General features: G+C 48.9%; 2 protein-coding genes across 5 annotated transcripts in view; both read left to right on the forward strand.

The window, feature by feature from the left end:
* The first annotated feature begins 300 nt into the window (after window positions 1-300).
* LOC134092825 (sarcalumenin-like) lies at window positions 301-16,889 on the forward strand. 4 transcript variants are annotated; one of them, XM_062545928.1, is made up of 7 exons: window positions 301-387; window positions 8,923-10,221; window positions 11,665-11,760; window positions 12,301-12,396; window positions 13,790-13,906; window positions 14,324-14,557; window positions 15,293-16,889. In XM_062545928.1, exons 1-7 carry the CDS (start codon window positions 330-332, stop codon window positions 16,153-16,155), a joined length of 2,763 nt encoding a protein of 920 aa, XP_062401912.1. In that variant the 5' UTR covers window positions 301-329; the 3' UTR covers window positions 16,156-16,889. The 4 variants fall into 4 exon arrangements, with proteins under 4 accessions (XP_062401912.1, XP_062401922.1, XP_062401930.1 ...); XM_062545938.1 differs by having other exon boundaries at window positions 11,668-11,760; XM_062545946.1 differs by having other exon boundaries at window positions 8,923-9,525.
* Window positions 16,890-21,925: 5,036 nt separating this feature from the next.
* The window catches only part of LOC134079272 (adenylate cyclase type 9-like), a gene marked incomplete at its 3' end in the record, with an annotated part of 31,430 nt that continues 26,989 nt past the window's right edge, over window positions 21,926-26,366 (forward strand). Inside the window, exon 1 of the mRNA XM_062535511.1 lies at window positions 21,926-23,882. Within this exon, the coding sequence (XP_062391495.1) occupies window positions 21,926-23,882 (1,957 nt within the window). The remainder of the gene's footprint in view (window positions 23,883-26,366) is intronic.

Here is a 26,366-nt window from a genome sequence, read left to right on the forward strand (position 1 = left end):
AAATAAGTTATTCTTGTGTCTCTCTGCTGACCTCCTTCATCCAACTTCTCCCACAGGAGCATGATTGAGCCTTTCCAGCATAAAATGGCTGACGTGTGCACCGTTGCCATGACGTGCGGTGCCACCTCTACTCTCTTTTCTGCCTGCCACCATTTCCCCCTCACCCCCTCCCGGCTTCTCACCCTATGCCCCCCCCCCCCCCCATAGCCCCGCCCACCCACCAAACCACCCACTGCTCTAGCCCCTCCCACCCCGGACTCTGCCTGCCCTATGACCTTCCAGCGGTATATATAGCCTCGGTGAGGGTGGCAGGGTCCCCGGCAGTCAAAATGAAGGCTCTGCTATCTGCCTGCTACGTGCTCTGTCTACTGGCGTGGGCCACTGCAGGTGAGTGCTGAGGATAGGGAGCTGTAAGAGGCTCGCCCTGGAACACTGAGGAGAGGAGGAGGCCACAGTGGCCGGTGTGTCAGGTCCACTGTGAGACGGTTAGGGTCAGTGACAGTGTCCAACACGTAGAAACTGGGCAAGACACAGCGTTCTTATGCTGCAGTGCAGGTCTGCTATAGCGACAGTTGGTTGGAAAACTCCTGCAACAGTAATAATGGTTGCTTGAGAGATTGGTTCCTTTTGGGGGGTCAGCTACAATGTTGGTGATGTGCATGTCGTTGTGTTGGAGGTAGGACTTTTGCTGGGTCATGATTTTTTTTTCCGTATCATAATGTGGTCTCATCATCTCAGAGTGCAAGTCCTTTGAGTGAAGACATTTCATCACTTCTTCTGAGATATGACATTTCCTATCCTCACACACACACTCTGTGTGTGTACTCGTAGCCCACAATAGCATCAGTGGAAACTACTGCTCCGTCATTTGTTTAAGTGTGCTCCTTTTCTTTTGGGAGATGTTTCCAGAATGTGGAATTGGTGTAGAATGTTTAGAGATGTGTCCATTAATCAACGGGTCAGTGTCTTTTTTCCATAATACACTCTTCCTGCTATCTAAAGTCATTACGTTTCCACCGTTTCTTTATCCCTCTCTCTCTCTCTCTCTCTCTCTCCCTCTCTCTCTCTCTCTCTCTCTCTCTCTCTCTCTCTCCTCTCACACTCACACACAGACGTAAGCACAATTGGTAAGAGGTGTCAGCTGTGCTGAAGCGTGACACCAGCTGATGGAAAGAGTGTGTGTTGAAAAGAGACGAGTCACACTCAGGAGTTTGGATACATTAGGTAACACTTTACACCTAGCACATTCACACTGAGAGAGAGAGAGAGCTGGCAAGGCGCTGTTGGACATTTTTGAATTTACCCGAGGTAGCGACAGCAGGTTGATGAGCTTTGATGCAAATCCACTGTCAGATTAAGATGATCATTGAAATGCAGATGATGTTATGGAACCATCCACAAAACTCTTGTTCTACCAAACTATTAAAAGATTAAAAGTCACTTACAATTACATTATTTTAACAGGCAGGACCTTATTGTCGATAACTAATAATCTAGCATTGATGAAACCCCCCAAAAAGATTGCAGGATAGTTTTGGTTCCACAACATGGCTTTGTCAAATCAGCCACTAGCTTGTTCCACAGGATGTCAACTAATTGGTTCAGGATCTCTCCTCTGTCACTGAGCTGCAAGTGTTGTTTGATAGCAGCTGTAAGGGAACCTGTAAGGGTCATATCTCATTTTTGAAGTGCAGCAAGAGTGCCTTTATCGCCAGCAACTCTAACTTGATCTGCCGGCTGTCTTGTTTGTATCGTCTGACAGATTGATGGTTGTGGGTTTCCAGAATATTTTTGATTGGCCACAAAGAGGGGTAGAGTGGCTTCACTATTACTGTGTAGTACACAGATCGTGTTGGCTACAGGTATAAGGACTTGGTAGTATGTCCATGTGGTGGGTTAATAAGGAGTTTAATTCTGTTGGAGTCTGTATGTGTATAAAGCAAGCAGTGGGTCAGCATTAGCAAGATGCATGATTTGGTTTGTTGAGTCAGTAGAGGTGACTTTGGTCCTTGCCAGGCGGTCTCAATCCCCTCTGGCTTTCCGTAGTCAGGTGGTCTGGGTTGGAAACTGGGATACCACCCATAGCAAAGACGACCAATCAGCGCACACACATGCCACTGGCATACACACAGTGCAATGCCATGCAGTCGGCACCCATGTAATAATACTCACGGATCAGTCACACACACACATGCAAACACATATAGACAGTCGAGACTGCCCTCTGACATACACACACACACACTCAAGAGCTGTCTTCACTCTCCTATACTCATTCATGCACACACACACATGCACACATGCACTCACACACGTGCACACACACACACACACACACACACACACACACACACACACACAGACACACACACACAGGGCTAGTGCCACAGCTGCTGTCACAACAGTACTGTCTCCACCAGAATTTATTTCGGTCTCGCGGCCTTGTAGGGGCATTCATTAGCAGGACAGTAGGACCCAGGGCCTTTGCCTCCACTCCGCTACTGTAGTCCAGCCTGCTGCAGCCGAGGGGTTTCCCCCTCACACACACATGGTGTGCACAAGGGTGCCAGTCCCTCTGCTCACACACGTGCACTGCAGCCGCCCACACACACACACACACACACACACACACACACACACACACACACACACACACACACACACACACACACACACACACTCTCTCTCTCTGTCTCTCTCTCTCTCACACACACACACACACTCACACAAATACATACATACATCATGCATATATACTGTAGGCGCCAGTCCCCCAACACACACTCACACACACACACATCCACATAGAAGCAGATACACACCTCCTCAAAATAATCACCTCTTCAGCCATGTGAAACGTTCTCCATCTGCAGACACACACACACAGCCAAAGCATGGCAGCCTGCGTGCGCCGGGCCCTGAAAATAAACGGCTATATGGACCCTAATGAGAAGAGCGATTAGTGCTGCCCCTAATGATCCTGTGCTGCAACTCCAGACCCAGACCCATATACTCCTCTAGTCCTACACATGCACAACAGCTGACCTGACCACCGCTGCATCTGATCCAGCGATGCGCTTGCTGCATTAGCGACATGACAGCCAGTCATCGTGTAAGAGACATGAGAAGGGAAGAGGGGTAAACGAAAGGGCAGAGAGAGAAGAAGAAGAAGAAAAAGAAGGAGAAGAGAGAGTGAAGAGAAAAGACAAGGAGAGTATTGGTAAAGAGATCATCAGAGAGCTGGAATATACAGAGAAGGAGGGAGAGAAAAAGAGAGAAGGAGAGGGAAAGAGAAAGAGGGAGAGAGAGGAGAGGGAAAGAGGGAGAGACAGAAGGAGAGGGAGAGATTTCAGCAGTCACGCTTTTCATACTGGTACAATGCAGCGCCAGTAACAATGACTCGTCACCGACGTGATTGGCTCTTTGAAAAGGAAAAGAATTCCGGCACTCTCATGCTGCCTCTCTCTCTCTCTCTCTTCCTCCCTCTCTTTCTCTCTCTCTTCCTCCCTCTCTTTCTCTCTCTCTCTCTGCCTGTCTTCTCTGCTCACTGTGAAGCTATTTCGGTTCCTTTTGAGGAACCTGCCGTAAGGGACCAGGGGCACCTGTCTCTCTCCATCGCCGCACCACTGCATAACAATGACTCCAGCCGTGCGCTCCCAAACACAATACACCGCCGCACCGCCGGCTTATTCCCCAGCAGAGAGAATAACAAACAGGCTCTAGCGCTCGCCTCATGCGCCGCCTGTGCAGTGTTGTGTGACTTGATGATGTGCCTAAAGAGGGATGCAGACAGAGATGAGAGTTCATAGCTCACAGCGTAAAAAGCATGACAGTTTAACAGGTAACAGAGCATTGGTGCTGTGTAGCGGTCCTTCAAGGGTTTGGGTCTCAAGCTGGACCATTTTTAGCCCTGTACACATGTCTAGCCTACTACCAGGGTTTTGCCCAAATTCAAGATGGAAATTGTGTTCATGGCTATGTTAGTATTTGTTTAGTTTTTCATTGTTGCAGCATTTTTTAATATCCAAAAAAATCTGTTATATGCAAGCTTAGCCCAATGCATTCTTCCATTCTTAGCAAAAATATCCCTAAGCTATTTCTATTACATTTTTGAAAGATGATTGTGTGTCTCTGTGTATAATAAATCATAACAAAATGCTCCGAAGCTTAACTTTAGACACATTTCAAATCATCTCAGAACCAAGTCTTCGGAACATGTACTGTCTGCACCATTAAAACACTGTGAACAGATTGGCTTTCTCTCAGTAGATCAACAGATTACGCATAGCATAGCAACATGCAGTGTGTGTGTGTGTGTGTGTATGTGTGTGTGTGTGTGTGTGTGTGTGTGTGTGTGTGTATGTGTGTGTGTGTGTGTGTGTGTGTGTGTGTGTGTGTGTGTGTGTATGTGCGTGTGTATGTGTGCGTGTGTATGTGTGTGTGGTGGTGTGTGTGTGTGTGTGTGTGTGAGTGTTTGCTTGCCACAAGGCCTTTCTTGGAATTCCCCATCTATGTGTCACACAGCGGCGCAGCTGGGCCTGGGTGGACTGATGGAGACACGGCCTGCGACTCCACATGGATACGTTCAATCTCTGCACTGCTCATCCTCATGCTGCCCTCTATCACTCTTAATTGCATTAGCTCTGATAGAATTTGCCCCTTTGGTTGTAACTGGCAGAACATGATCTGCAGGATTGGCCTGCCTCAGCATCTGGGTAGCCTGACAGGGTAGCATGACCTCTTCGCCACATGTACAGTACATCCCCCTGGGTTTATTTTTGGTGCTCAATTTGCAATACGGTTTGATTGAGACCAGGTGTTTTGTGGGGAATGTAGTTTTTAGCGTAGCAGCGTCCGCTGTGTGGGTATAGGGGAGAAGGGGGCACGAGGTCTGTAATGATGCAGCTCAGTATTCTTCTGCTCGTAGGGAAAATCAAATGTTCCAGGAAATGAAAAATGTCAAAAGGGAATTGATCTTCATCAACCGTTTTTATTCAGGGAAAAATTGACTGAGCATCAAGCTCTTTTACAGCAATGCCCTGAGTTACAAAACATATAACAACAACAATAATCAAAATAATATCTTCATATACGTAGATGAGAAATGCTTATGGGTGATGGGGAGGAACCATTGATCTGATTGTGAGGTGGAACTCTTGTGGAGTGATTCTGGACGCCCAACTAGGACTTGTTTTAATGTCACTGTCTTTCCTCCTCAACTCAGACAGTCTCTTGTGACTTCATCTAAACATGCAGAATTACAATAATGGTGACAGCAGACTCCAACAATGCAGCAGCACTTGTATGTGATATGGTCTCGCACAAGCTAACAAGTCACACTGTTGTGTAACAAATGTCAGTGAGTAACCTGAGCCATCATTCCTTTTGGAGTTTTGGCAGTGGAGTGCGTGTGTTTGTGTGTGTATGTTCACCCACAGACGACGCTCTCGCGCTATGCCAGTGGATACTGCCCAGACTTCATTGCAGGAGGAAGCATCAAAACGTTTTACCACATAACACCACCCACCCCCCTGGTCACTCACACACACACACACACACACACACACACACGCTCCCAATCAACTTGGCTACAGGCCCACACTCATTCAATTAGGGACACCCAAGGAACACTTAAGTCCAGCAGAGACACTTTTTACGACCATGGGGAGTGATCTGATCTCACAGGCACGTTGAATGCCAGAGGTGAGACAGACACCATTGGCACAGGGAGGTGTGTCTGTCTGTCCCTCTCTCTCTCTCTCTCCCTCTCTCTCTCTCTCTCTCTTCCTCTCTCTCCCTCTCTCTCTCTGTGCATTTGTGTGTGTGTGTGTGTGTGTGTGTGTGTGTGTGTGTGTGTGTGTGTGTGTGTAGGAGGGCCGGCTGTGCATGTGTGCATGGTAATAGTACGGTATAAAATTAGCTGCGTTGCTGCCCCCTGTCGACACCGTACGCTCACTGTGCAACAGGAGCTGATCGGAAATCCACCGGCCTAACCCTAAAAAGCCCTCGTCTTACAATTGTGCACTTTGAGGAGGCTCCAGCTGCCGGCCTTGCTTCTCTCAGACAGGTGTTTGCAGTCCAACCTCCTTTTCAGTCCGGAAATGGGACTCCCCTTTATGACCTTGGAGCAACTGTTGAACTAATGTTACTGTCTTATGAGTGTGAACTAATGTTACTGTCTTATGAGTGTGAACTAATGTTACTGTCTTATGAGTGTGAGCCTTTGTTGTTTACTATGTTTACCATTTTATGTGTAAATATATCTCCTGTGGATAATTTTGCAATTGGATCAATTAATTCTATATCCACTACATGAAATATATTAAGTACATGAAAATAAATGTTTACGAATAATTGGTTTCATATTCACACACACATACACACACACACACACACACACACACACAAACAAACAAACAAACAAACAAACAACTACAGACATAATCATGAATGGAACATTGTGACCGAATGTGACAGAACATTTCATCATTGACCTTTATCTGACCAACTTTTATCATGCACACTTACACATTGGTCACAACAATGCCACTACATTTTCATATTATATGGCCATTGGCCATTCTCCAAAACAATATTTCATTCAGTAGTAGCAACCTTCACAAGCTACAGGCACCCATTAGCTTACAGGCAGTACTGTATGATGAAGGAGTACAACACGCAGCCTGGATGGTTTGAGGGTGAATCACCGCCTAAAATAGGCAAGAACAGGCAAGGAGAGGAGTGCCAAGCACCTTTAGTTAATCTAATGTGGCCTACACTCTTATCCCCCCATCTGGTCTGATCTGTGTGTAAAGTCAGACATGACTGATGCGAGCCTTAGCGCCGGGACTTTGCGGTGACTTTTGAAGTCCATATTTAACAATGACAGGCCCGCTGACAGCGCGCTGTTTTCCGGCATGTCACAACTTCTGGCAGCTGCGCGGCCAAAATCATTAGCTTATAATTTAAGTTGTTTGGTTCCGTTGTCATGTTGTTTTAGGGGATTATTTATGACATTGTGTGTATGTGTGTGTGGGCGTGTGCGTGTGTCTATGTGCGTGTGTGTGTGTCTGTGTGTGTGTGTGTGTGTGTCTGTGTCTGTGTGTGTGCACCCACTATACTGTATGTATTCCATTCCCCCCCTGTTTCCATGTGCAGATCTGTAATGTGCATATAATGGCATGTGTATGTGTATGCGTGTCTTTGTGTGTGTATCTGTAGTGCACCCATCTGTTTGTATTCTATTTTGAATAACGTGTGCCCACTATAGATTTATGCAAGTAGCCTACTTGCCTACATTATATGCCTACACTATGTGAACATAATATTTTATGCGTATGTGTGTATGTATGTATGTTTGTTTGTGCATGTGTTTGCGTTTTTGTGTCTGTGTGTGTGTGTGTGTGTGTGTGTGTGTGCGTTTGTTTGTGTGTGCGTGCCCACGTCTGTATGATGACTCATAGCTGCACTGACTCATTCTAGCCCTATTCATGGAGGCTCGGTCCACGAGTGCAACCTGCGGTGTTGACAGTGGCCAGTCGCTCCAGCGTTAAAGGTTCCTCACCCCCGTTTTCCTGAAGGTGAGAATTAGGCAGCTGTCCCGGAGTATTATCTGATCCGCGGAGTCGCACTGAAACCCTACCTCTGCGACCAAGAACCACTTAAAGCCGCCGGTCTCTTTGTGATTAAATGAAGAGGCAGTGAGAGAGAGAGAGAGAGAGAGAGAGAGAGATTGAGCGAAAGAGACAGAGAGAGAAAGAGAGAGCGAGAGAGAGAAATAAGAGAGAGAGAGAGAGAGAGAGTGCAGACTAAATGTATTGCCCCCTCTGTACATTTTACCTGTTGCCATCCAGTCTATATGGGTGTTGTGTAACAGGGGTCCTCTTGGGGAAGCCATGGCAACTCTAAACAAGCCAAGAATAATATGTCCCAGTGATTATAATTAATTGAAATGTTCTTCAACATGTGTTCATTTGTGTGCAGGGAACATTATAGGTTTGCCCTGTTGGTTTTCCACTTCAGTGGGTCACGAATGACTAGCAGCTAATCATAAGCAATTCCATCCAATTCCATGTTATTTATATAGTAACATAACATGAGAATGTCTGAGTACATCATTATTGAAGCGTGAACTCCGAGCTTACCATGTTCCATTTTGTTCCGTGTGAATGTTAAGTGTTGAATGGGGTTGCAAAACCCTTGGAATGAGTTGCTGAAGATCACCTGCCATCGTGTGTTGACCATTTGGCCTCATTCTTCGGGTGATGCCTTAACAGTATACAAGGTTACCCCTCAAATAGTCTATGCCTAAGCATTTCCATTCAAGGAGCTGTAACTTGAGTATGGCTGTCTGAGAGTGCTATGTTCGTTTTTGGCCTACACACTCTCAGGCAACTCTTCTCAAGACAAGGAAGGAAGGAAATAAATGGCAGCAGTGCAGACTGAAAAACAGCAACTTGCTTTATACCTCCGAATGAAAGTTATTTAGAATACAAGAGTAGGCCTTATTGTAACTCTCCAGGGTTGGAAAGTGTCGATTTGAGCCAATTCTGGAAGGCGATATCCTCGAGATGTTGTGTAGAAGCTCTGTGTGTTGAGAGCTGGACTGTTCTGGAATCCTCTGTGACTTGGCACGTTCTTAGAGCTCTCTAGCCCATCAAAGGTTCCAGTTTTTTAACCACAGTTCAGTCATTTCTGAGGAACCTAAACAAAACAAAAAACTGACACTGTGCCCCAAAAACCATCAGTTCTACAAAACATTGAGGTAGCATCCCAAATCCCAAAGAGCCCATTTATCTTTGTGGGGTTTTTTTTATCTTTGTGGGGGTTTTTTTTCTTGAAACATCCTTACAAAACAGATCCGTTAAAGGCGCAGCAAACACAAACACCATCACTGACTGATATGTTTCCCTCTCTCGGCAGATGCAGTGGCCGAGGTGGCCAGCCCCGTGGGCTCAGAGGATGAGGCTCTGGTCCAGCTGAAGCTGCAGCCAGAGGGGGACCTGTTCCCCTGCGGCTGTGACCCCACGGAGGAGCTGAGCCCCAGCACCTCCAACGACACCCCGGCCCCCGAGAGGGTCTGCCAGCCCTGCAGCTCCGGCCCCAGCCTGGGCACGGTCCCCGTGGAGCAGGAGGAAGAGGAAGAGGAAGAGGAGGTGGTCACCTCTGCAGAGGAAGCTGCTGCACCTGAAGGCGATGCTGTGAGTGAGGAGGAAGAGGAGGAGGAGGAGTCTTCTCAAGAGGAAGCTGTGGAGGAGGCAGGAGTGGAGGAAGAGGGAGAGGAGGTGGCTAACGCCGAACCTGTGGCGGAAGAGACCGGAGAGGTAGAGGAATCTGTAGACGAGGAGGTCGCTGAGGAAGTCTCCAGCGAGGAGTCGTCAGAGGAAGCAGAGGAGAGTGCTGAGGAGCAGGAGGAGACTGTAGAGGGAGTTGAGGGAGAGACAGCAGGCGAGGAGGAGGAGGCCGTGGAGGAGTCTGATGAGGAGCCAGCCGCTGAAGAGGAGGAGCAAGCAGCAGCAGAGACAGGTGAGGCAGTAGAGGAAGGGACAGAGGAGGAGGAGGCAGGGTCTGAGGAAGAGTCCTCAGAGGAGGAGCCCGAAGAGGAAGACGCTGCCGAGGACGCAGAACCAGAAGCTGAGGAACTGGTACCAGAGGCAGAGCCAGAACCGGCTGCAGAAGAGGCAACAGAAGCAGAAGAAGTAGAGCCTGAGGCAGAACTAATTACCGAAGAGGTAGCAGCAGAGGAACCAGCAGTAGAGGATGCAGAACCAGAACTAACAGCAGAGGAGGTGGAACCAGAGGTTGAACCAGTTGCTGAGGAGGCAGAACCAGAGCCAGAACCAGTAGCAGAGGAGGTAGAACCAGAACCAGAACTAACAATGGAAGAGGTGGAACCAGAACCAGTTGCTAAGGAAGCAGAACCAGAGCCAGTTGCTGAGGAGGCAGTACCAGAGCCAGAACCAGAGCCAGTACCAGAGGAACCAGTGGCAGAGGAGGTAGAACCAGAAGTAGTAACAGAGAAGGTAGAACCAGAACCAGAGCCAGAGCCAGCTGTTGAGGAGGCAGTACCAGAGCCAGTAGTGGAGGAGGTGCCTGTAGTGGAGGAGGTGGCTGTTGAGGAGGCAGTGGTAGAGGAGGTGGCAGCTGAGGTTGTGGTGGAAGAAGCTGCTCCAGTGGTGAAGGCTCCAGAAGCACCTGCGAAGACACCTGCGAAGGGGCCAGGTAGTCCACCACTCTCTCATAACACGGGTTACGGGCCTCTTTCCTTGACAAAAATTGAATCACATACATACGTAGCACGCTAGTATGCAAGTCAAATTCCCATCACCAATATACACGTTTCTTTATTGCAATGTTGGCAGGTACAGTAAATAGCACGAGCCAAGGTACTGTTTGTTTTGTGTTTAACGTTCTGGCAAAGATCAACAAATGGAGAGTCATTTTCAAAGAATGCCTCTCATTAATATAGCAGCCACTGAATGAGTGTTTCCAGCTGCTAAAACCTTGTTGTGCTGGTGGCACCCTCCGGTGGGAGGAGGAGTTAGCTCTGCATGTGGGCCACACAGGGAAGCACTGAGCAACGTTTGCTACAGATGGCAGCGCGTTCTATAATAACACGGGCTTCTGATTAAAAAACATTCTGCCAGTAACGACAGTAGCAATTACTACAACATAAGACACTTTGTATAACATATTAATGACTAAGCTCCGGATGCAACTCTCAAAGGTGCAGAAACTGCTTGCTGCCTGAAATTAAGGATGCAGGCATAAGTATCCAAAGTAAGACAGGATGGGAAGCATTTAATATAACAGTCTTGCTTTCATACTTTGAAACAGATTAGAGTTAGCCAAGTGTTATAAAAAGCATCAAAGTGTTGGCTACTACCAATACTAATTATGCTGAAAGTGTTAGCTAACAAGTCACTGGCTTGCAAATTACCAACCACCAGCAAGCTTTTCATCTTCAATTAACCCCCATTTACATGCCTGTGACACTGTCTTCGGCTCCCTTTGTCCGTCACAATATATCTCAAGTGCCAGCCCCCCCCCCCCCCCCCCCTTCTCCCTATTGACGTCCTCCTTCACCGCTCTTGGCTCGGGCGGCCGCGCAGCGCCTGAAGGCCCCTCCAGTAAGCCCTGGAGAGGGGCGCCATTCAGCGAGCGCGAGCGTAATCAGGACTTGGCATCTGAGTGTTGACAGCGCCATAAAAGAGTCGCGGCGGCTCGGCCTGGCCCCCCTAGCGCTCTTACGGCTCCCCGGTGCCCTATCACCTGATATCTGTGGCCAGCGCCAGGGGCATCAGAAATAGTCCTCGGACATAAATACCTCGTCCCGAAATAGGAGAGATGTGTGGACTAGAACAATATGCCTGTTAGCTACATGTAGCTCCCGTTAGCCGACGCTAACGTAATGAAGCCACATTGCAGGGCTGTAAATGTGACAGTGGAGGAGAGGTGGTTTTAACTTTACAAGTCAGATTTATGATTGAAGCCCATGGCTTGTCAAATGCATTAGATTTTATGAACAGTGTCTCACACCAGGCATTACAAGGCTTTCCCATAAATACAGCAGAAAGACAAAGTGGCTTTGGAAAGAGCACAATCAAGATGGCCCTCAATATTGATTTATTTGTCTTTCTTTTCTTTTTGTTTTCTCTTGGGCAGCAGAGGCAAAAGCCCCAGCGGGTCCTGAGCCAAGAGACAGAGCCCACATTGATGACACCCTCCGTCTCAGCACTGAACCCTCTGAGGAGTACACTGGTGAGTGGCTCTTATTGGCAGATTCATAAACAACACTACCGGCGACTGACTCCATGCTAAAGTATTGCACTATATTTTACTCACTTGCACTATATCTTCGCCCTTGTAATGCCCTGCAATAGGCCTATCTCCTGCAATACCCAGTGTGTACTGATTTATATTCTGTAAATCGTTATGTCTAGGATATATATCAGGCTCATACAGTCAAGACAAGTAACTACTTCTTTTGGTATTCTCACTGATTGTGAGAATACCAAGGTTTTACCAGTTTTACCAAGATTCACAAATTTGATTAGGCATATTTCTATGTAGCATTCACATCACCCTCTTAGAATCCAGGCCGCAAACTGCTTCCAACTGCCTGGAACCGAGAACGAGAGTCTCTGGCCAGTGACAGTAGCCCGTGGCGTCAACACGGTTAATGCCTTATTGTAGTCCTCCGTCTAGGGCACCTCTCTTCCCTCTCCTGTCCCGTTGCCACGTCCTGTCCCAGAATCATGAGCCGTCTCCCCCCCTTTTTCCTTCTCTTTCCTACCAAAGCCACGCTGAAGAAGCTGAAGCACATCTACCACTCCGCCATCAAGCCCATGGAGCAGGCGTACAAGTACAACGAGCTCCGACAGCACGAAGTCTCAGGTAAGAGTCTGACGATGTGCTTTCTCTTCTAGTCATAATAAAAAATAGTTTTTCGGGAGCATCTTCAACAGTGTGCAGGCCTTACTTCTTCCTATACTTTCGCTTCAAGTTACCTTCACACACAACAACACTCCTCTGTTCCTCACAGTAATGCTTACAGCGAACATTCCGTTATGTGCAAATCACATTTCATCCCTCCGTATCAAAAAAAAAGCTAATGATAAAAATATGACAAACTACCTCGGAGGCAATACAAACATTCAGAAGACAGAATCAGGCGCCAAGCTCACATATATGCCCCCGCTCTCTCTCTCTCTCTGCCAGCAAAGGCCACATAGCCAAAATCAACGATGAGAGAACTGCAATATCAAGAGACCATACAGTCTCTTATGGCACGGAGAGACTCTCTTAGGCACCCTCCCAAACCTACTCAGAGTTTCAGCTGCAGGGAGGTCTCTCTCTCTCTCTCTCTCTGTGTGTGTGTGTGTGTGTGTGTGTGTGTGTGTGTGTCCTGAATGAGGCCTGGTACTCTGTTCCTCTGGCTGTGCTTATGACCCCTGCCATCAGATGTGACACAGCTGCCCAGCTGAAAGCCCACCCTGTCTCAGGGAAAACAAACACGCTCATTTAGAGAAATGTCATGTCATGCCAGTCCACCTGACTGCAATCAAGTGTTCTCAAACAGCAGACTTACAGCCTGGGGTGGGTTAGAGTTAGATGGGTATATGACTGAGTGGTGTGTGTGTGTGTGAGTGTGTGTGTGTGTGCATGTGCGAGTGCGTGTGTATGTGGGTGTGTGTGTGTGTGCATGTGCGAGTGCGTGTGTATGTGGGTGTGTGTATACACACGTGTGTGTGTGTGTGTGTGCGTGTGTGTGTGTGCATGCATGTGTGTGTGTGTGAATGTGTGCGTGCATGTGATAGAGGTAGAGAGAAGAAAAGACTGAGAAAGTGCTTAAGTGCTCGAGTGTGTATGAGTCTTGTGTATACGTGTGTGTGTGTGTGTATTGCGTCTGTGTGTGTGTGTGTGTGTGTGTGTGTGTGTGTGTCCAATGAGTAAACGAAGTGTGTGTGTGCGTGTGTGTGTGTGCGTGTGTCCAATGAGTAAACGAAGTGTGTGTGTGTGTGTGTGTGTGCGTGCGTGTGTGTGTGTCCAATGAGTAAACGGAGTGTGTGTGTGGCCACGCTTCCTCCGCTGCAGCAGCATGTGGAAAGGCGGCTCGAGTCCAGCAGTCCCATTACTCTCATTATGTAAGCGTCCATTTTACTTTGATGGGGTGGCTTTTCTCCCCCCTCTGAGTCCACACAGTCCGATGATATTGAGCCCTCGTGGTGCCTGTCGGTCTCGTATCCTTTGGCTAATTAGCGCACTTCCTTCCTCTCTGTCAATGCAGATGCTGAGATCGCTGCCAAGCCCTTGATGTTGTTCCTGGGTCCCTGGAGCGTGGGCAAGTCCTCCATGATTAACTACCTGCTGGGCCTGGAGGACACCTCCCAGAAGCTTTACACAGGTACGAGGGGCCTCAGCCATCCCATAATGATACCCCAATGTCCGCAGGGTTCAGATGCATGGATGGATGTGAGGTGCAGGGCAGACAGTGGGTTGGGTTGGGTGCTGTGTCAGAAAAGGCATGTGCATCTGATGGTCTGAAGGGTATTCACAGGAAAGATCTGGTATCCACAAAACTCTGCAATTGCCATACGACTACTGCCATTGGACTGTCAATCTTAATGGGGCATTCTTCTATCTTAAGATGTAAATCCATGAAAATGGCCCATTTATCCATGTTTAATGAAAATTCGAGACACAAAACAAAAAAGTATATATTGCATATTATGCACAAAATGTTGATATCACAAACTATCTCCTATGGCTTCGTTCATTCTCTCTCTCTCTTTGTCTCACTCTTACTCTCACTCTTCCTCAGGCGCTGAGCCCACCACCTCTGAGTACACCGTGGTCATGCACGGAGAGAAAGTCCGCACCGTGGAGGGCATCGTCATGGCAGCGGACAACTCGCGGTCCTTCACGCCCCTGGAGAAGTTCGGCCAGGGCTTCCTGGAGAAGCTGGTGGGCATCGAGATGCCCCACAAGCTCCTGGAGCGAGTCACGTTTGTGGATACGCCCGGCGTCATCGAGAACCGCAAGCAGCAGGAGAGAGGTGAGCGAGTAGGGGACAACTTGATACATGTAAATTTAAACGTACCCATTTAAATTTAAACAAGCACACACACACACACAAACACACACACAGTCTGTCTCAAACACACACACACACACACACAGAGAGAGTCTTAAATAAGGCAGGAGCAACCATGTAGCGATTAATTCAGTATTAATAGACTGGAAGAGGACATGGCTCTCCTGTAAATAAACTTGCCGTTGCCTTTTTTTGATGCCTGGCAAAACATCTGACGTGTAAATGAGAGTAAACAGGGAGTCGCCCAGCAGGATTCTACTTCAACATCAGTGCTAATAACTTCATCACACTACTTATGACTCCTAGTTTATGTGATCAAACAATATGGTGCCTCCAGATACCGAATGCTTCTAAAGCCCGGCGCCCACCGGACACGCCGTTCAGCGGTGTTCGGCGGTCTGGGCTTGACGCGCAGGATTTTAGAATAGTTTTCTATCTCTGTGCGGCTGCTGCGCGGCAGACGTTTCCAGTGGGCTTTGCTCCATTGAAAACAATGGAGTTCTAATTGGTTTCTTGTCGCGGCGCGCCACGTACGTGTCTGGTGGGCGACGGCCTTTACTGTATTCACACTGTTGAGACCTATTGAGGTTTGTGTAGGCTATGAAGATATATGACTTGGATTTATCTGCCCACTTTATGAAGCTCCCCTCTAAACCTCTGTCGGAATTTTAACATCTTATCCAACCGCCTCCTCAGGTTACCCTTACAACGAGGTGTGCCAGTGGTTCATCGACCGCGCCGACCTGATCTTCATGGTGTTCGACCCCACCAAGCTGGACGTGGGCCTGGAGCTGGAGATGCTCTTCCGCCAGATGAAGGGCCGCGAGTCCCAGATCCGCCTGATCCTGAACAAGGCCGACAGCCTGTCCACGCAGGACCTGATGCGCGTCTACGGCGCGCTCTTCTGGAGCATGGCGCCGCTCATCAACGTCACGGAGCCGCCGCGCGTCTACGTCAGCTCCTTCTGGGGCCAGGACTACACGGCCGAGTCCAGCTTCGACCTGTTCCGCCGCGAGGAGGTGTCCCTCATGGAGGACCTCAACCAGGTGATCGAGAACCAGCTGGAGAACAAGATCGCCTTCATCCGCCAGCACGCCATCCGCGTGCGCGTGCACGCGCTCCTGGTCGACCGCTACCTGCAGGCGTACCACGAGAAGCTGGGCTGGTTCAGCGACCCGCACGAGGTCTTCGCCGACATCGTGGGCGACCCCGACAAATACTACATCTTCAAGGCCGTGCTGGCCAAGACCAACGTGAGCAAGTTCGACCTGCCCGACCCCGAGCTCTACCGCGACTTCTTCGGCGTCAACCCGCCGGGCAACTTCAAGCAGCTGGCGCAGCACTGCAGCTGGATGGGCGGCTGCCTGATGGAGAAGATCGAGCGCGCCATCGTCGACGAGCTGCCCGCGCTGCTCAGCGGCCTCGGCGACAAGAAGGATGCGCCTGCGGCCGCCAAGGCGCCCGCAGCCAAGGCGACAGCGCCCGCCGCCGCAGCAGAGGGCACCTGCACGGGGTCCGACTGCCCGGAGAAGCCCAAGAACCGCTGGCGAAGGCAGTGATAGAATGGATGGATGGATGGATGGATGGATGGATGGATGGATGGATGAGTGGATGGGTGAACGGGTGGATGGAAGGCGCAGACATGGAGGAGAGGAGAAGCAGAAAAGAGGAGAGGAGAGAGTGATTGGTTAATAGGGGACTGATAATGGCACTGCACCAAAACAAATTAACGAGTGAATGTAGGAACATGTGAATGAATGAATGAATGAAGAAATGAATGAATGAATGAATGAATGAATGAATGTGTATGTAATTAGTGGCTGATGTATAGTGCACAATGCTATGCGTGAATGGATTGCTGAGTGGGTGCTCTAACTGAGGTGAATTAAAGAGAGTGTAAGGCTGGCTGAGTCAGGCCCAGCAGAGTACAAAGCTATAGTGTTGTAGAAGTTGAGCTGGAGGGCAATAGAGGGTAAACACGTTACATTAAGAAGAGACTGTCAACGACTACAATCAACTGAGTTGTGTGTTAACACGATGAGAAGGCATTTTGGTTTTTTGTTTTGTTTGGATATTTCTATTTTATTTATTTCCGTTTTACTGTTAGACGTGGCACGTTGGCCGATGCACTAGTCTAAACATTTCAGGACATTCTTCCTAAACAGTTTTTCCTTGAAACAGCTGTCTTGTGAATACACATTTGTACTGATTCTTTGGAGTAGAGAACCTGTGGATCTGCATGATATCTGCTAATTTTGTGACATTAAAGTTATTTTATTTCCTTGTTGAGTGACTTCATGTTTGTTTTCATGCAGGTTGAATTAAATTAATGGATCCATGGACTGGATCAACAGATAAATAGTTGGATGGATGGATGGTTATATTGATGGCTGGATGGATAAACAGATGGAATGGATGAGTGGTTATTTTCCCTCACAGAGTAATGACAGTGCTACAAGGATGACAATTATATATACAGTATTTCCTAATTTTCAGCTGTATTTGTATTTTCACACTGATCACACTTACCACTTAAAATACACCCCTTGTGTGTTTAAACTAGTTTCACATGTTGCCTACATACTCACTAATAATAACAAAATGGCTCCAGAATGTTAAGCCACTGACTTTAAGGACCCCCACAGCCCACACAGTATTTTTTTAACTTCCTTTTTCAAATCCTTAAAACTACCGTCACACTCACCTGTGGCTCTAAAAATGAAATGCACAGTCCTGTGATCGTGAGCAGCACGGAAGAAGACCATCCTAAAAACACAATAGCACATTCAGCTTGGTGTGTTTAAATGCAGATTTCAGATGCAGTGCACGGCCACCAGATGGTGCTCTAACTCACCCTGGAAATTAGTGTCAGCAAAGCCTTGTCTGAGGCAGTTGCCTTGGTGCCCATTTAAGCACTGTTGACTTTTCTTTTGAAGGCCATTTTAAACAACCTTGTGTTTGTGGGCTTTAAAGAAACTAAACAAAAGCTGACCTCCGCCAAGAATTGTAACTACAATGACTAAGCCACTCATGGAAACTGATTAAATGAACACCCCGATTGTATTTTCAGTTACTTTCCAGTCAATCATAATGTGAAAACTTTATCTTATATCGACTGATGATAAATGTGTATCTATTATGTTTATGTGTAAATTAGTTAAACATGGCCCTGAACTATAAAAAATAAGTTTCGTGTTTAATGAGTTCAAGGTATATGGGACATCAATTTGTGTTTTAATCAAACAGCAGCCATGGTAAGGTACAACTAATATGATATATTCCATTGAAAGCTCCATTTCGAATAAGGCTTTCCAAGTCATCCATGCAACACTGAGTCCTGACACACTCCTTGGCTCCAGGCCACTCTGTGATGTATCCTTTTCATCCTGGGGGTAAAAGCTCTTTTTTTCTGCAAGGCAGACTCTTAAAATTCTTTGCATCTGAGTAGACAGTCTCGCGGGGGTCTGCGCAGACAATGCACTTGGCCGCTAGTATAATAAATTACACGATTAGAGGGACTAATTATACAGTTAACAGACTCATGCTCAGAGGGGCTGGCCCATCTGCCTCTTGCCGGTGGCAGGGGGGGGGGGGGGGGGGGGGGGGGTTGGTGGAGCGGGGGCGCCGAGCCAGCTCTGCCTGCCCTGTCGCTGAGCCAGGCACGCTGCCGAGTGGCGAAGCGACAGCCCGCTCGCACCCCCAACCCCTCCGCATGATGCACACTCCCACTGTGCTGGAGAGAGGGCTTGCTTGAGCCACCCCTTTCACACAACCTGGGTGAGATCAGGGGTTTGTGTGTGTGTGTGTGTGTGTGTGTGTGTGCACCGTAAAACAGGAGTGGTGACACAAAGTCAAACCAATTTTAATCTTAACCGGTCTGTATAATGGGCTCAAGCTGCTATTTTGGTTGGCATACATCTGTTTGTGTAGCCTGAACAAACCTTCAAAATTTTACATCAGTAAGACCTGTATTAGGTATAAAAAATAATGACACACTCAGAATTACTATGCTGAAAGCAAGCTATTACCTAAAAGGATCATGAGGTCCACAGAACCATTTTCAAACCTCCCAACACTGACCACAGGAAAGGTGGCCGTTCTGTCCAATAATGCTTTTTTAATGAAGCCCGGTTGGAGGCCTGAGTTTTGGGAAATGAAATCTCAATATGAGTGCTACTGAGGCTGAAGCAGGAGGTGGGAAGGAATTCCAGAGCTCTATTAGACTAACTCTTCCTATCAAACACATGCCGGTAAAAAAAAAAGTGCTTTCGACCTGTTGCTAGGGATCCTTGAGTACAACCTACTCATGCATTCATTTTCTGTCGCATCCCAGCTGGACTTGAATACATGTTATTTGTACACATTTGAATGCTCATTCTTAAACAAAGTTTACACCTAACAATAACCAAAAATGTAAATGTGGTCATGGCCAGTCATTCATAGTTACTGAGGGATGAATAATTGCAACTCTGTCGTTCTTTCTGGAGGAAAGAATGCCAGGAACAATGTGAGTGGGGGAATAGCTTGCGCTTGCTATTTTTAGACTTCCTCCTGATTTCGTGTGTGTGTGTGTGTGTGTGTGTGTGTGTGTGTGTGTGTGTGTGTGTGTGTGTGTGCGTGCGTGAGAAGGTGTGAGCATACACCCAGCGTAAGCAAGACCGTATATTATGTGTGTAGCCTATGTCTTATCTGACTGAACGAGGCGTGCCAGAAGGAACGTGTGTGATGTTCTGGAACCTTTGACCGCAAATGAGATGGATTTTGTCGCTCTGACTCAGCTGAATAGGCTATCCCAAATAAATTCTCCATGCAACTCACGTTTCATGCCTGCTTCGACTTGCCTCTTCGATTCGTTCACAAGAGATTCTTACAGGGAAATCCCTGCCATACGAGAGGAGTTTTAAACATTTCGCACAAAAAATACTAGTGAATGATTGTTCCCTGGTTTGTACTTTAGTCATAACTTACCAGGGATGTAGCCTAAGCAATCACTACACGTACAACATGGAGAAAGTATCGGTTACAGGACACGTAAACGTGCCCGAAAAAGACACATTTATGTAAACACAAATGGGAAAATCCATCATTCGTTAGAGTGGTGAGGGAAAAGGGAAATCGCCGCCATTTCAGAACCTGCATGTGCGCGCTCTCTCTCTCTCTCTCTTTCTCGCTCGCGCTCTCCCTCTCTCGCTTATGACCCTCCTCTCCTGCTTTTCGTTTTATTTTCGTTCGCTTGTTTAGCACTGTACTGCAGTACAACGTGCTTCTGAAGTAGTATCCTCACCATCTCAGCTGGTCAGGAAGTTGCGACTCCCTTAAGAAGATGGTGGAAGGGGGGAACTGACTCGCCTGCGACTGGTTAGTGCGAGAGTCACCGACGCCGTCAAAACTAATTACGGGTAGGCTGTTCCTTGGGCAGAGCGGAACAGACGCGGTAAGGCCAAGAGAGAGAGAGAGGAATCCTTCATCAAACGGAAGAGGACGCAACACGGCAACACGCAGCGGCACTACACTGCCTGGCGCAAACATGCCAGGGACAAACCGGACAAACCGCGACTTTCAGGCGATTGTAAACAAAGGACAACCCGCCTCCTGGAACCATCTATTGTAATTGAATTAGAGGAACCGAATATGGATATGTTTGTTTCCCCTCGTGGGATTTCTAGTCAGAAGGGAACGGACGCGACGGGAAGGGAGGGCAAATAATTATTCTGCACTCCCAACTCCACGAGTTTACAGCCTGCGCTGCCTAACAAGGAGGATTATGGCCTTGGGAAAACTTTCGTTTCACTGAATACATAAGGGAACATATTGCTGACATTTTGCGTCATTTTGGACATTCTGAATCCAGCACCTACAGGTCGACTAGGATTCGAATCGTTTATATTGGATATTCATATCATCAGACCACCAGGGCTCATTTTCCCTACAAAATTGACCTGTTAAAATTAATATGTAAGTTGTGTTACACTTGCAAGGATAAATTTTGCATCAGTATTCATGTCGTGTTGTATTATCAGTGCGATATCACCGCAATACTTTTGTGGCAAGTCTCTCTTGCAGCCTTAAGTGCGAAAGTGCCACTTAATTGTAGGAGAGGGGAATGTAGCCTAGATTTCAGTTGCACATTTTCGAACTACGTCAACTTGATTTAAAAAACGCACCTAGACATCTAGTAAATAGTCTTCCTCTTTGCCCTCTGAAACCACAGGGAAAGCATCGGCGGGTATCCGGAATGGGAGTTCAGGAAAGGACGGGGCTCCTCTGTGGGAATAGGCCCGCTTCTTGAACTAGGCTGTAGTGGCTAACGGGCTCTGGTGAATTGCGTGGCCAGGAAAGACAGCCATAATGCCTTACTGTTGCTCTTTTATTTTTAAGTCAGGGTATTTCGCCCATATCGGAGCTTTACCCAGCCCGCACGTTCCCTTTTAGAGAGTGGGAATAAGGAATCGCGGGGCATTACAATTATCCTGCATTATCAGCGAGAATTGCCATTGTAAATCGATTGCTATTTTAAGGAAACTGTTGCTTGCACCCTACGTGAGTATTTGCTCTCTTTAGTCTATTAAGAACTTCGAGATTTTCGATTTCCGTCTAGACTATTAAAACGTGTCACAGCGAAGCAGTAGCACATATAAAGGCCACAATACAGACGAAATAAGAATTCGAAATCTTGAGTCTGGAAAATATGAACTGTGGACACATTGTATTGTCGGGTGAATGTAACGACGAATGGAAGGTAAATTTGTCTGTGGTTACTGACCAATACTGGAGAGCGTGTTGGGGGGACAAGGAAAGGCTGTCAAGCGCACGGGCGTCAAAACACTTTGAGCAAAATCAGCACAGATGATTCTCGATATATATGGATTACTGGACATGAGAATAGCCCTTTGCCGTATTTGATGTTTGAATGTCAAAGAGGATGCTATGCTCCCGAGAGGAAGAAGTGAAATGACCAAAGCCGGGGGATTGCTGCCAACCTACGAGCTAACACTGAACTGTTCAAGGGCTCCAGAACAGTAGAACATAATGGTGGAATCCAAATACTGACGTAGTATAACGGATAATGAACTCCTCAAGAGTCTGACACGGTCCGTCTCAAGTACGAATAGCCTACCCCGTGTGCGTAAAAAGACGCAATTTCTGCAGACCCACCGGATTAAAATAGAGTAGGTTTTGTTTGACATTCGTGCCCGTTTACTATCATTCGATTTATCCTCTCTGTCGTCACGCACATTATTAGCTATGTGATACCGGTTAATATCCGATCACCACATCACCACCAGCTGACATTGTTTAGATTTTTTCCCTCACTTTACGACAAGCAACATGGCCTCTCCGCAGCACCAGCAGCTGCTCCGGCACAACACCGAGGTGAGCTGCGAGTCCAGCGGTGATGGCAGCGTGGCGGTGCGGATTAGTGGCAACAGTCCGCTCAAGCAGCAGCAGCAGCAGCAGCATGGCCTCGACACGTCCGTTAAGCAAGGGTCCGCCGGCAGTGGCAAAACTGGAGGCTCAAAACCGTGCAAGAACAGCATCTCCTCCAGCGACAGCTCAGGTGAATCCGGCATGCCCAGGGCTATCATGACGAGTCTTCGCAGCCATAGGAAAGTACCCCAGCTGTTCGAGCGGTCGGCGGCACAGTGCTGGGACCCCAAATTCGACTCGGCCATCTTGGAGGAGGCGTGCCGGGAGCGGTGTTTCCCGCAGGCCCAGCGCCGGTTCCGCTACGTGCTCTTCTACCTGGCCACGGCCGCCGTCCTGTGGTGCGTCTATTTCGGGGTCAACGCTCGCCGCTGCGACCCTGCCTTCTTCCTGGTCCCCGCCGCCTCTTTTCTGCTCTTTTGCCTCCTGCTCTTTCTGTTCACCTTCACCAGACCATACGTGCTCCTCTACAACCAGGCCTCCCTGCTCCTCATCACTGTGACCTTTGGCGTCACGCTGGCCCTGCAGCCGCAGACCTCGGACTTTGCCAGCCTCCAGAGGCTGACGGAGAGGAACCTTACCGGAGGAGACTCCTCGACATTTGGGCCCGACGCCGCTGATGCCGCCGATGCCGCCTCCCAGCTGCCTCCTGCGCCCTGCATCTCCACCGTGGGCACCTTCTCGCTGGGCATGGAGGTGCTCCTGCTGCTCTACAGCGTGCTCCACCTGCGCCTGTACGCCTCGGTGCTGCTGGGCCTGCTCTACTCCGTGCTGTTCGAGGCCCTGGGCTGGCTGCACCTGGCGCCGGGCGGCGGCGGCGGGGGCGGGGGCGGGGGCGAGCTGGCGGACGAGGGCCTCCTGAGGAGGGCGGAGGCGCTGGAGGCCCTCTGGTGGCTGGTGCCGGCCAAGGTGCTGCTGCACCTGTGCGCCCACCTGATCGGCATCCACCTGTTCATCATGTCGGAGGTGCGCTCGCGCAGCACCTTCCTGAAGGTGGGCCAGGCCATCATGCACGGCAAGGATCTGGAGGTGGAGAAGGCGCTGAAGGAGCGCATGATCCACTCGGTGATGCCGCGGCGCGTGGCCGACGAGCTCATGAAGCAGGGCGACGAGGAGAGCGAGAGCTCCGGCAAGCGCTACTCGTCCGGGAACGCGGGCGCGGCCGGCGGCGGGGGCGGGGGAGGGGGCCGCGGCGGAGGAGGGCCCGGCGGCGGCGGCGGCTCGTCGTCGTCCGGCTCGGGCGCCGCCACCTCGTCCAGCCCCAAGAGCCACAAGCGCAAGAAGACGTCCATCCCGCGCAGCCAGTTCATCTTCCGGCCGTTCAACATGAAGCGCATGGAGCCCGTCAGCATCCTGTTCGCCGACATCGTGGGCTTCACGCGCATGAGCGCCAACAAGTCGGCGCCGGCGCTGGTGGGCCTCCTCAACGACCTGTTCGGCCGCTTCGACCGGCTGTGCGAGCTGACGCGCTGCGAGAAGATCAGCACGCTGGGCGACTGCTACTACTGCGTGGCCGGCTGCCCCGAGCCGCAGCCCGACCACGCCTACTGCTGCGTGGAGATGGGCCTGGGCATGATCACGGCCATCGAGCAGTTCTGCCACGAGACCAAGGAGACGGTGGACATGCGCGTGGGCGTGCACACGGGCACCGTGCTCTGTGGCATCCTGGGCATGGAGCGCTTCAAGTTCGACGTCTGGTCCAACGACGTCAACCTGGCCAACCTCATGGAGCAGCTGGGCGTGGCCGGCAAGGTGCACCTGTCCGAGGCCACGGCCGGCTTCCTCGACGACCGCTACGAGCAGGAGGACGGCAGGGTGACGGCGCGCATGGGACAGAACTTTGTGGCCGAGCAGCTGAAAGGTAAGGCGGAGGGGAGAGGGGGGTGTGGGTGGGGCTGGAAGACTCATTAAGTATACAGTCACTTCCCGACTATAAGCCGCGGCTTATACATTGATTTTGCAACATTTCTTCAGCTATGAGGTTAATACAGGGGGGGCAATTAATATGGTCTTGATATAGTTTTGTTTCTTTTAACTTGCCTAAAACACTGTCCTGCGGCTTATACACAATGCGGCTTATGTGCAGGAAATGACTGTATTTCATGTAGTCATAGGAGCCCACTACATATGCAGTACAATGTAATGCATACAGTATAGTACATGATGGAGAGTTTTCAGTGGTGTTTGGGATTACTAATGTGAGTGCCATCCTCACATCTTTACTTGTGGCAGTAAAAATAGTATAGTAAAGATTTTTAATTAAACTAGTTCACTTTTTGTTGATACGTCTGAGGATTTTGTGGTATGGTATTATAGAAGGAGTATTGTTGAATAGTGTTTATGGTTTGGGTAGCTGCTGCTTCTAGCGAGAATTGAAACATCGATTCCTGGACTTGTCAGCCCCACTCTCCTCCACAGGGAACATCTCTTAGTCTGCCATTTCACTCTTGAAATGCACTGTGTGCACAAAGGCAGAGGAACAACAGACAGACTGGGTGAACGAATTGGACCAAATCAGGAGAATTCTAAGTTTGTTTCTGAGATTCTACTTCTGCTGTTTCCCACCCTCAAAGTCAACACACACACTCAACCACGCCTCATTCATGATTCTCTCTCCACCAGCAAAGAATCTCATAAGTGGTGGATAGTCCACTGTTTGCACACACACACAGACACTCACACACTCTCTCTCTCTCTCACACACACACACACACACACACACACACACGGTATTGACTAAATGTTGTGAAACTGGACTTGCTTTTTCCAGTCTGTCCATGCTGGCATTGTGTGAGTGGAGCATAGCTCAGGCAGCGGTTGTCAGCGAGCCCTTTCCCCCTCCTTGGCCTCTGCAGCGTTGGTGTCTGTAGTGTCTAGGTGCCACAGTGTTGGTGGACACTCCGCTGAGTGGAGCAGATAACAGACTTTACCCCGAGCCTCTCTCGTGCGCGCGCCCGCGCACATACACACACACACACACACACACACACACACACACACATACACACACACACAGCAAAGATTTTCTGTCTCTCTTTCTCTCGTACACACACAGGCACACACACACCTCCTCCTCCTCCTCCTCCTCCTCCTGTCTCCCTCTGTCACTCACTAACTCACTCACACCTCTGTGTTCCTCTCCTGTGACTGGAATATATATTTATAAATATATCTCTAAATATAATATAAATATATAAATATGCACTCGGGCAACCTGTTGGTGCGGCAGCACGCCTGGGAATGCCGCAGTGGGACTCGTTGACCTTTTTTTCGTGACACTGCGGGAGGGTAGGGAAGGGGCTGGGTCTCGAGGGGCGCGGCGCTGCTGCTGCTGCCTGGAGGTCCTCTCTTCTGGGCCTCAGACTCAGTCTGGCTGTCAGCTCTCGGCTTCCAAGTGGAGTCAGCCTGTCTGTCTGTCTGTCTGTCTGTCTGACTGTCTGTCTGCCTGTCTTTCCATTCTCAGTCTCATCTCAGCTTCAGTCTCATCTCAGCCTCAGCTTCAGTCTCACTCTCAGCTTCAGTCTCAGCTTCAGTCTCAGCTTCAGCTTCATCTCAATCTCATTTTAGTCTCAGTCTCAGCTCAATCTCATTTTAGTCTCATCTCAGCCTCAGTCTCAGCTCGATCTCATGTCAGTCTTAGTCTCATATCAGCCTCAGCCTCAGCTTCAGCCTCAGTCTCATCTCAGTCTCATCTCAGTCTCATCTCAGTCTCATCTCAATCTCATTTTAGTCACCCTGTCTGTCTGTCTGTCTGTCTGTCTGTCTCTCTGTCTCTCAGCAGCCTCTCAGGTGTGTGTCTTAACGGTGACGTTTTTTGGTATTTGAGCTATGTGATAAAAAGCTCTGGTGTGACATGCCATGGTGATAATCACCAGCCACATCTCCTTGTTTGTGTTTGTGGCTTGCGCATAGAGCAAATCGGTTGAAGCGCACACGTACTGCACTTGAACTTCTCCAAATTGGCCATGGTCTGCGATGCTGTTTTAACCTGGTCATCATTATTTTGGTCGAGGTGCGACCTGCTAATTTTAACCTCGTGCTAAGAGAAGGAGCGGAGCTACTGGAACTGGCGAATAGCTATTTCAGTGGTACAGTCTAAACTTAAGTTATTGCTCCAGCAGCTGTAGCCTTTACCTTGGCACAGATTTTTCTACTTCCCTTTGAAAATCACTCCCCTCTCTCTCGCTCTTTCTCTCTCCCCCGCTCCCTCCCTCCCTTTCTCTCATCCTCCTCCCATCCTCCTTCGGTTACTCTCTCATTCCCTCTCTTTTTTTGTCATTGTCTGTCCTCACTTTGACCCCACGGTGTGGACGTGTCCTCTCTTTGAACCCCACCCCTAATCTCT

Source organism: Sardina pilchardus, chromosome 1 (genome assembly GCF_963854185.1).
Source record: "Sardina pilchardus chromosome 1, fSarPil1.1, whole genome shotgun sequence".
In the NCBI taxonomy this organism is placed as follows: domain Eukaryota; kingdom Metazoa; phylum Chordata; class Actinopteri; order Clupeiformes; family Clupeidae; genus Sardina; species Sardina pilchardus.